The sequence below is a fragment of the Rhipicephalus sanguineus genome, chromosome 6 (genome assembly GCF_013339695.2).
Source record: "Rhipicephalus sanguineus isolate Rsan-2018 chromosome 6, BIME_Rsan_1.4, whole genome shotgun sequence".
Lineage (NCBI taxonomy): Eukaryota > Metazoa > Arthropoda > Arachnida > Ixodida > Ixodidae > Rhipicephalus > Rhipicephalus sanguineus.
The window spans coordinates 104,793,720-104,804,987 of record NC_051181.1 but is presented as its reverse complement, the minus strand read 5'-3'; the positions used below and the strand labels follow the sequence as shown (position 1 = coordinate 104,804,987).

At 43.5% G+C, this 11,268-nt stretch overlaps 1 protein-coding gene and 1 non-coding gene across 2 annotated transcripts; both read right to left on the bottom strand.

The window, feature by feature from the left end:
• Positions 1–305: 305 nt before the first annotated feature.
• LOC119396083 (cathepsin L-like) lies at positions 306–4,591 on the bottom strand. The gene is made up of 5 exons (XM_049416572.1): positions 4,464–4,591; positions 2,678–2,869; positions 926–1,091; positions 492–627; positions 306–413 (listed from the first exon to the last, which is right to left on the bottom strand). Exons 1-5 carry the CDS (start codon positions 4,569–4,571, stop codon positions 314–316), a joined length of 702 nt encoding a protein of 233 aa, XP_049272529.1. The 5' UTR covers positions 4,572–4,591; the 3' UTR covers positions 306–313.
• A 3,073-nt stretch (positions 4,592–7,664) lies between these two features.
• Trnat-cgu (transfer RNA threonine (anticodon CGU)) lies at positions 7,665–7,737 on the bottom strand. The gene has a single exon. It is a non-coding gene; the product is annotated as a tRNA-Thr (tRNA).
• Positions 7,738–11,268: the final 3,531 nt, after the last annotated feature.

The window sequence follows — 11,268 nt, the reverse complement described above, 5'->3', positions numbered from 1 at the left end:
TTGTCATGTGCAGGGAAGCATGTGCTGAATTGAAGAATTGAAGCATGTGCTGAAGCATGTGCTGCATGTGAAGAATTAGCATGTGCTGTCTTAATCTCCGTCTTTAAAGGCCCTGACGATGTGTTAGTAAAGACACATACAGTAAGACAGACATGAGGTATAGTTTCTAATGTAGTTTACTGTAAAGAACTTTTTAGCTATGTGTTGACATATGAGCTGATATGACAAATAACATACTGTGTGCATCCCTGCTATGTCTTAAGGAAGGATTCTGATGCAGCCAGAGCACGTGCTCTATGGCGTGTCATGTCACCTAGATTTCCGGATAAGTGGCCGAAGTAGCGATGCCGCACTGGTTTTGCTTGTTTCTCGCCATCCTTATGTAACCATGTTCACCCCAGTCAGGTCCCATGCTGAAGTTTGACAAGAATTGGTTATTGAATGCCCGCACTTTCGGTTTGCCAAGAATTAAAAAAGAAAGCAGAGCTTACCTGTTCTTACATATCCAGTAATCTATGCCGTTGGCGGTGCCGTAGCCTACTACTAAAAGACCGTAGTTGACGTCACTAGCACTGCAGAACGGATTATTATATATACCTAAAAAACGCGAAGAGAAAAACGAAGGCTCTGTCATTACACACTTCAACAATTTACTGTCTAGTATGGACAATTTGCTATCTGCAGCGCTAAATGGCGACTGATAAAGTGAAGAGAAACATCTCTTCTATTTAGATATTTATTTAGTGCAAGAAAATAAACTTATTGATTATATATGGAAGGATATTGCACGTGCTTTCACCGAGTATACTGAATATAAAAAAGTGGTGTCTCGACTTAGCACAACTTGGGTTACCTCTGTCGTGCAAATAGTAGCAGCGAAATTGCGTCAACTACCGTACATGTTAACGAATCTAGTGCGCCTCACCTTGGTGATACTGGAAGAAATCATCATGCGCGGCATCGATCACTACTGCAACGGGACCCACGGTGGCTACAGCGATCTGAAGTTGCTCTTCGGACATTTGAGGAACTATATGGAATCCGGATAGGGTCGCACCGACAGCACCCTTGTCGAATGCGCATGGCATGGTCTGAAAAATGAAAAAAAAAAAGAAGAATGTCACAAAGGTACATGTAGACAAAGTAGAACAAATGGAAATACAGTATTGCTTTAGGACACTTCTTATTTATTCTCCAAGCTAATAACAACCGCGGGTTGGTGTATATCCAGTGGATTGGAGGTCGAACATTCTGTATTCAACAGGCTGAACCAATCATTCATGCAGTACGGGGAACAAAGTTCATGATGCCGATGGAGCGACGACCTCTTTCAGTGTGACCTGATTTCGGAGGCCATTCACGACGCGTGAGGCTTTGTTCTTTAAACGGCAGATGGCTCTAGCGTGTTGTGGTCTTGCCGCGCGATGGCATCGGATGGTGGAAGTAGAATCGTGACTTTTCCCTCAACCGCTGATTTACGTCGGTAAGGAGTTAAACGTGTTCGCCGGAGGGCGTCAGTGAAACAGGCCAAGCAATTGGCAATAGCTGTCTGGGTCCCCAAGGATGAACAAGCGAAGGAATAGCGTTGGGAGAAAGATACATGAAAATGCGATGTAGTACGTGTCGTAAAAATGGTTTAATCACCAAATCCACATGTAGAGTTTGACACTTAGTAATTTTAGGCCTAATAGCAGCCCACTGAATTTTCGTACTTGTGCTGTACCCGTTCAATGAGCCTATGAAATTTGAAGGTGGAGGAGGACGAGGGCGGGGGCGAGGAACTGACGAGGGGGGGGGGGGAGGAACTGAATATGTGTAGGCATATCAGTGATATGTGCGTTGGTTCGCTGCTCTTCGCATCCGCAAAGCGATGATGCACGAAAAGTACAAAAACAAGAGGACTAGAACAAATATAACGCTGCGAACAAAAGGGATGCACAGTGCGCCTGCAATCGGTCACTGAGATTAAACAGTTTCATAGACTGATTGATTTGTAAGCGAGCCGTGCGCGGGGTACGGTCCAAGAATAGCTGTTTTCTGAAAATCAGCTGTAATTTACCCTGCAGACACCAGTGAGGAGCAAAGTTATGTTCGGATTGAAAATAGCGTAGAAACTCAATACACGTCGGATTGCAGTCGCATCGCTAGCATGTGGACACGCCAGTGACCGCTATAACAAAGGAATACGCTTTCGTAAACACTTCTGTGTAAAAAGTTGTTGCTCTAAATAGGCATAAAAATAACAAACGCGTGACGGTATTTATTGCTTCAACGAAGAAACGCGTATACACGGTTGGTGTCAAAAGTTTAGAGACGACGTCTGCGAAAACCCGAAACCATATTTCTCAGCGATTTGTGACTGTATTTGGTACGAACTGGACACTAGATGTTGGTCGCGCGTTTTAGAACAGGCAAGAAATCTAAATTGATGGCTGCATGCCGAAGCGGTGTTAACGTTCATCTTTTTTCTTGTGTCTCGCGGTCCTTAAACATTTGACACTGACTGCACGTGCTACTGTTCGAGACACTCACGGACATTTTCATGTTGGTGTCAGCACGCAAACGCAGTTCTTCGCAGAATCTGTTCCGGACACGTGACACAGGAACACGGGAGCTGTCTGAGCGTACGGAGGCCAGCTCTCAGTGCGGATGACTATGATTGGGAAGCGGCACTTACCTTGAAAGCATAAGGGTACAGTTCTTCCAGGTCAACGCCCTTGTTTTGGATGATGTATTCAAAAGCTTGATCTGCTCGGCCTCCTTCGCACCCTAGGTTGCCAAAGTCTTGAGAACAGTCGATGAGGTTCTGTTCGCTTAGATCCACGAGTTGACCCGTTCGAATGAAATGTTGACTTTCCACTGCTCCGGTCTGGTTGCATTGTATTCACAAGGAGGTTACAAGGACAAGATAAAAATCATCGAATGCTCGCACAATGACAGGAGAGTTAGCATCCACGTGAGCGTACGGATATTTATACGAAAGCCCTGAAGGCTTAAAGTACATGCAAAGCTAATGAGTCGCAAAAAAAGGACCACTGTGGGAAAGCATTCATGTCATTGCAAAAATACAAGAGTTCCGAAACGAACAAATTAGTATTTCACACCAGTGCCACAAGAAAACAGCAAAGAGAATTCTACGGGGAAAAAACACGCTTCTCAGATTTTCTTGTAGCTCTGCACTGCGGCGAGCATGCTAGTAAAAACTTCCTTCCTGTGGTTGTGATGAAAAGCTCTCAAGTTGTTTATAAAATTAGCTCAAGCTTTGAAATATCGAGAGAAACAAAACCAGCGATACGGGTATTATTTCTGGACAAAGCACACGCACACAGATGGTTCACTTCTGACAACGTTGTCGACTACGTGAAAATCGGAACATAATTTCAAATGAAGCACAGCGTTATCCCTAAGTTCTATCCCTAAGTTCAATCCCTAAGTTCTATACATTACAATAGTAATGTATAGAACTTAGGGATTGAAACGTTACTATTCAGGTTTAAGTAAGACAAGCATTTTTGTTTCCTCCGTCTTCAGTTCATGCCATATCGGCGCAATTTGGACTCTAACATTCACATCAGAGCCACCCTAACTTTGTTGGCCGGTTTCGTAACTATATGACGCGGTGATCTCGAGCAGTTGTGCATTGCAGTCGTTATACTGAAAGTTTTCATGCCGCGTTTCGCACCGTGAGCACTGTACGCCAGTGCGGAGGGAAGTATTCTTCAGTAGTATGCCTACGGATTAGCGTACGAAAATACTAAATACTTATGCAGGGGAAACGACAGCATACAAGCGCATCATACTTCAATCAATTGGTGAATGAGCAACACACGCGTCAGAGAAAGGGATACAGCGCATGCCTGCCGAATACGGTATGGAATTTTCGGCGAGTACGTAAAATGATGCAAAATGGAGTGGCATATGCCGCATCTTAGAATGTTGTATACCTTCCTAGTCTGTAAAATTTGCGCAAGCTGCAGCATTGCCAAAATTTTGAAAACAGCATTACGATATCAGTATATAAGACTGTGAAGTAGGGCTTCTCGGTAATGCATAACTGTTCACGTAGCGCAAAAATTGCACAAAGAACAAGAGAAGGGACGAAGACCAAAGGGTTCAGAGTTAGTGCTCTCTTTCGTCCCTTCTCTTGTCCCGTGTCAAATATTCGCGCTACGTAAATAGGTATACGATATCAGGAACTGTAAATTTGACGGTATTAGACATAAGCTCATAAGTTGAGACAGGCGACAACTTTCTCCACAGTATTTAGAGCTAAATTTATGTTGAGTGTATGCGTAAACACTCTCGGTTCGAGTGTTTAAAGATAACTCTATTTCATAAAAAAGAAATGGCGAAGTATTTAAGGTAAAACTCTTCCATTTTTGCTAACAAAGAGCTGCAGATCCTAAGAACCATCAATACACTTTTGACAATAAAAAAGTTGAAGGAAATCAAATGAGACATGCCGCGCTGAAAGCCCATGTAGCCAAGCACGGTCCCTGCGTCTTCACGGGAGTCACGGCCCCTTTGTTTCTCCAGTCGACACTGTCTGGCAAAACTGACGCGTTGAGCATTCGGGACACAATGTGCTTCTGTCGGCGGTAATTCCTTTGCGATGAAAGAATGTGTCTTCCAGGCGAAGTTACGCGTTCGACCTCCTCTGGTAGCTGCAGAATTACAAAGAAAATGATGCTCGGAATGCAGCACAATGTGAAAAACAAAACATTCGAATTAACGATCCACACGTAAGGCTGCCACTGCATGTGGTATACACACAAAAGGGTTGTTAAGTTATCGAAGTAAAAAAAGAAACAGTCATGTGGTATAATATACAATGTAAGCCCTCTTTTGTCAACTATTACAAAAAGGAACCTTCTACACAGAATAAAAAAAATCAAGCTGCATATACAATAATGTTTAATTACGGGGACGTTTTTTCAAAGCTTTAGAAAAACAACGAACTAATTGCGGCAAAGTGTATTGATTCGTAACCGTCTGTACAAAGTAATGGATAAAGAGATGACGACAGCTTTGCTTTATTGCATTCACCTTAAAATGCCGTTAATTTAACACAGCCAACTTTTTACAAAACTGTATAATGAATTGTGAAATGACAACAGATAAGATTGTTCTGTAATTATTTAAAAATACAAAAAATGGCGGTCCTTGTTGTTCATCGGTATGACTCCTCGACGATTAGTCGATTTACAACGTATTTCGTAGATCTTACCAATCATGCTTGGATATGTGAGCAATTTTCTTGCCCAGATATTCTCCCCTTGTCGAAGTCTCTCTGCTGAGATTTAAATTACTTTCCGGGCAGGGTAAACAGGATTTCAGAAAAATTGGTTGTTCAGCCAAATATGGCATTATTTTCATCCTTTTTCTCAGTATATGTGCTTGCTATACATCTGCGTCGACAGCAGCGCAGAAAAAAAAAAAAGAAACACGTCGTAATTCTTTCAACAAACGAAATTCGTTTGCGCATATATATTAACAAATACGGTTTACTAACCATATCGGCGAGCTTGTTTATTATGCGTGTGTAGGTGACCTCTCCTCTTCCGTATTTCTTGTTATGTTCAGTGATTTCGAGGCGGTTTCGAAGATATGCCAGCTTCCGCGCCCGATCTTCTACTTGCGACGAGTAATACTTCTCTATATACCATAACAAAACAGGAGATGATTTACTATTAGTTCACAATGCTCTGACAAACAAAAACGAAGAAAGGAGATTGTGCAGGTAGTATACAGAGAAGTCTACAGAAGATGATTTACTATTAGTGCACAATGATCTGGCAAATAAAAAAGGGAGAAAGAAGATTGCGCAAACAGTATATAGAGGGGTCTACAGAAGATGATTTGCTGTTAGTCCACAAGGCGCTGGCAAACAAAAAAGAGGAAAGAAGATCGCGCAAGCAGTATGCAGAGTGGTCTACAGAGTGCACATGGCGAATATTCCGAGTTTCATTGAGTATGCAAACCGTGCTACTGTTTATAATGTCCGCGGGAAGTTTGTTCATGCATCACACTATATCTGGCTAACTTCCCAAAAATGTAATAAACAAAGACTGAGGACATTATTTCTATTTAGTTACATTTCTATGAGGCTGAAGATGGAGGAAGGCTCAGGGTACAATAAATATAGTGCTGCTGAATGGTTGTAGCTGTATAAGGACAATAACCCAAGGCAAAATAATTGCAGAAAAGAAACGTCGTAGACAGGAGCGCAATTAAAACCTTCCGCTTTCCGACTCTTTATATAGAAAACACGTAAGCCGGAACGGAGAGGTTTGGCTTCCACCTGCGGTGAGTTGTTTTTTCCTTGTGCTATTTCTTGTCGTTTCTTTATTATTTGCGTTACTCAACAATTCGATATAGTATCCCCTATGCTTCCTCTGACCTCTCCGTTTATCTTCGTTGCGTAATTTTTAGGCGACACATTTTACTCTAAAATCTAATTTGTTGTCTTAATTACATACGCACCTTACATAAAAACCTCCCCGTGTGTAGCCTCAGAAATGTAGTCGTGCTGTAAGTCTGTAAAGGATGTATTGAAACCATTACGCGGCAGTGACCTTTTAGGCAGACTGCAATGCTGAAGTTCTTCGCTGTTTTTTTTAACAGATGCTTTTTCTCTCCACTCCTCTTCCCATCGTTATCTCCAACACATTTCTTCATTGTATGGTAGCAAACCATATGTTTTAATTCCAGTCTATCGTTCTGAATTTATCTCATTTGCATCTCACTCTCTCTCTCTCCCTACATAGCCTTAGGAGGACACCAAGCGCATTTGACTGGACGAGATATTATTCATCGAGGTAAAGCAACCACTTACCATATTTCACTTTAAAGGCACTCCACTCCTCGTCAAGACTAGTCAAGTTGACTCCGGCTGAGCCACATGTTACAACACACAGCAATGCATAGGTTAGAAGCGCCAAAAGCAAGGAGCGTGCCATGACCTGGAAGCACAAGGAACAGGGCCGTCCAAGGCTACTTTTTATGCAATGCTAGGTTAATGTGATGTGTACAATTAGGTTCCCTGTGGAAAGGAGATCTGGGAACAAGATGTTCCACAACACAGTCTCCGCAATAACTTTGCCCATTGCTAATGAGAACTAACAGACAATAATGTCAAGGAAAGTATAGGGGATGTTTTTAGTAATAAATGTAAGGTAATTGTGAAGAAAGAAAAGTGGACGAAAAGATAGCTTGCCGCGGGCAGGGACCGAACCTGCGACCTTCGAATAACGCGTCCGATGCTCTACCAACTGAGCTACCGCGGCGGCCATCCCCCCGTCCACTTTATAGGGTATATGTGTGCATTTAAACATGGGAGCGTCAGTCAGCGCCGCCTGTAGCCATGATGGCGAGTGTGGAACACTCTTTTTTTGCCTGTTGGCGTCACGTAGCACGTGAACTTATTACGAGCTGGCAGCTGACCAATAATCCCTCGCATACTACCTGAAAGCATCAAGTCTGCCAGAACGAGACCCTCGCTATGAATGGAGGAAAGAAGTGTTAATTTCAAGGGCTCGTTTTCTTTGTTATACACAATATTAATGAGAACTAACAGACAATAATGCCAAGGAAAGTATAGGGGATGTTTTTAGTAATAAATGTAAGGTAATTGTGAAGAAAGAAAAGTGGACGAAAAGATAGCTTGCCGCGGGCAGGGACCGAACCTGCGACCTTCGAATAACGCGTCCGACGCTCTACCAACTGAGCTACCGCGGCGGCCATCCCCCCGTCCACTTTATAGGGTATATGTGTGCATTTAAACATGGGAGCGTCAGTCAGCGCCGCCTGTAGCCATGATGGCGAGTGTGGAACACTCTTTTTTTGCCTGTTGGCGTCACGTAGCACGTGAACTTATTACGAGCTGGCAGCTGACCAGCTGGCAGCTGGCAGCTGGCAGCTGACCATTCGAAGGTCGCAGGTTCGGTCCCTGCCCGCGGCAAGCTATCTTTTCGTCCACTTTTCTTTCTTCACAATTACCTTACATTTATTACTAAAAACATCCCCTATACTTTCCTTGGCATTATTGTCTGTTAGTTCTCATTAATATTGTGTATAACAAAGAAAACGAGCCCTTGAAATTAACACTTCTTTCCTCCATTCATAGCGAGGGTCTCGTTCTGGCAGACTTGATGCTTTCAGGTAGTATGCGAGGGATTATTGGTCAGCTGCCAGCTCGTAATAAGTTCACGTGCTACGTGACGCCAACAGGCAAAAAAAGAGTGTTCCACACTCGCCATCATGGCTACAGGCGGCGCTGACTGACGCTCCCATGTTTAAATGCACACATATACCCTATAAAGTGGACGGGGGGATGGCCGCCGCGGTAGCTCAGTTGGTAGAGCATCGGACGCGTTATTCGAAGGTCGCAGGTTCGGTCCCTGCCCGCGGCAAGCTATCTTTTCGTCCACTTTTCTTTCTTCACAATTACCTTACATTTATTACTAAAAACATCCCCTATACTTTCCTTGGCATTATTGTCTGTTAGTTCTCATTAATATTGTGTATAACAAAGAAAACGAGCCCTTGAAATTAACACTTCTTTCCTCCATTCATAGCGAGGGTCTCGTTCTGGCAGACTTGATGCTTTCAGGTAGTATGCGAGGGATTATTGGTCAGCTGCCAGCTCGTAATAAGTTCACGTGCTACGTGACTCCAACAGGCAAAAAAAGAGTGTTCCACACTCGCCATCATGGCTACAGGCGGCGCTGACTGACGCTCCCATGTTTAAATGCACACATATACCCTATAAAGTGGACGGGGGGATGGCCGCCGCGGTAGCTCAGTTGGTAGAGCATCGGACGCGTTATTCGAAGGTCGCAGGTTCGGTCCCTGCCCGCGGCAAGCTATCTTTTCGTCCACTTTTCTTTCTTCACATTTACCTTACCTTTACTACTAAAAAAAAAAAAAACATCCCCTATACTTTCCTTGGCATTATTGTCTGTTAGTTCTCATTAATATTGTGTATAACAAAGAAAACGAGCCCTTGAAATTAACACTTCTTTGCCCATTGCTGTCACTTATTGCGGATATCAGCCCACTAGTTTATTTTAATATTGTTCAGTTGATGATGCAGCTACCATGGCCGAGACAAGAGCCGTGAGCACAAGCTCAGCCCTATTACTGCGTTGCCATTATGCTACAGATTAGAAGCCTTCCTTGCCTAGGCAAATAGTAAGGGCACATCGGCAGGAGTGGGACAACATTGAATGTCCTGCTGTTTAGTCGTACTACAGATCACAAAGTCCGCAATAGCGCTTTAAGTAAAACATAAACGTTGGCCTGAAGCAAATGCTTTTGCTGGTGATGTTTTGTTGAGAAGCAATGAATGAGACATGATTCTTTCAAAGAAATATTTTCTGGGGTTTTACGTCTCACAACCATCATATGATTACGATTCATGCCATAGTGCAACGTTCCGGAAATTTCCACCCCCTGCGGTTCCTTAACGTGCACATTAATCTATATACACTGGCCTCTGGCCTTTCATCTCCACCAAAATTCGACTGCCGCGGTAGGGATCGAACCCACGTCTTTCGTGTCAGCAGCGGCGCACGTTAAGCACTGTTTAAAGTGCGCTGATAAAATAATGAGTTTTTCATGCATGAAATTCCTGCATGATGCATTGGATTCGTCATTGTAGTCGACTCAAACAGTATCACCAGAGCATGCTTATCATATCTAAATAGCTGTGGCTCGTCGCATTTGTAGTTACCCGTTAATGGGTATTCGTCAAAGTAAAGTACTGGAGTGCTGCTGTTTTGGGTCGGTACTAACGCTCACAATTTCTCACTACATCTGTTCTGGTATATTTATACTGTAAAGCAGGGGCCCCAGAAGCTTTCGTTTGCAGCCCGGTCCGCTCATAACTGTCTTTGTCCCAGATTTGTGTTCCTTAAGAAGCAGGATCATAGGCGTTCACTTTCTTTGAATGATACTCGCAATACTTCCACGCCTATATTGCGATTAACAACAATTTGCTCGGGTAAGCTGCACGGACTTGACTGATCGCAAACATTTTTTTTGAGGTACCTCATGCGGTCCCCATATATCGAAAGAACCTTGAAACAAAAGCTCCATAGCTCAGAATCGGCGTCCATATTGCAGTCGTTCTGGAGATCGCTGTCGGCAGATTTGCCGAATCCTGACGCCAAATCACGTTAAGAAATGGCCCATATATGAGATATGGGAAAGGGCTGCCTTTCAAATGGCGACGTTGACTTATATATTGTTCAACACCCCCCCCCCCCCCCCCACACACACACACACACAATTTTTACTCTCCCGGCCCTTGCGAGATTACGTTTCGTGACTGCGGCCCGCTAGCTGAGGTGACTTTGAGGCCCCTGCTATGAGGCAATATGTATTTTACCAACCATGTTTGCAAACACGTGCACTTCGTATTCGCCTTCAAAGCCTACAGGCAAAATGACGGTATGTTTCAGAGCACGTTTGACATGTACGAATTTCTCTGTTGGTCTCACGTTTTGTTGCAGCGTGTCGGAGACCAAGACGGCTGAAAATAAGACGAATTGGCAGAACAGCAAAGAAGCCCACTTACCGAAGTCCGATAACGATGAGAAAACAGCGTCAACAATGGTCACCTGTTCTATAGTATCATCTCTGGGTGTGGAGTGAGTCAATCTGACGTCAACATTAGACAAAGACCAATGGCGAGTGTTATCAAGAAACCGAGATATGCTCGACAAGCATTCCTAGAAAGTTCCGACGTGCAGTCTGGTGTGAACGCTTAGATACGATTTAGCCGGAGGGCGTTTTTTTTTTTCATGAGTTTCGCTAGTGGAGCTTTTGTAGCCAAGTGTGGGTAAGGGAAAACAATATTGGTACAATCTAAAATCTAACTGCAAATGCAGTGGTGGGAGCGATATAATGTTCGATTGAATTTCTAAATATGCGCCCAAATTCTGGGCAATTTATTCCGTTTACATTTTGCGCCTAAGTACAGATGATATTACGCCGCCATACATGATGCTACGGTGCCAACAGACAATCATTACTACAATTGAGACCGGTTCCAACAGTTAACGTCAAACCAGCAAATTATTGCGCTAGGTTATCACCTACAAGGTCTGAAGAAGCTGTGATATGAGTTTTAACACGGAGCTGTTTAGGTCGAGCTTCAGTCCGTAATCTGTGAACAAAGACTACCATCATCATCGTGAATTGACATGCGTTCTCTTCTTCCTGTTCTTCCTCTCCTGCTTCGCTCACAGAACACACGCACCATTT

Coding starts and splice junctions, on each gene's coding strand:
- LOC119396083 (XM_049416572.1), bottom strand. CDS start 4,571: ATGCTCAACGCGTCAGTTTTGCCAGACAGTGTCGACTGGAGAAACAAA. Junction 2,870..4,463: donor CTACATGGGCTTTCAGCGCG/GCATGTCTCATT, acceptor CAATGCAACCAG/ACCGGAGCAGTGGAAAGTCA. Junction 1,092..2,677: donor TGTACCCTTATGCTTTCAAG/GTAAGTGCCGCT, acceptor TTCATTTTTCAG/ACCATGCCATGCGCATTCGA.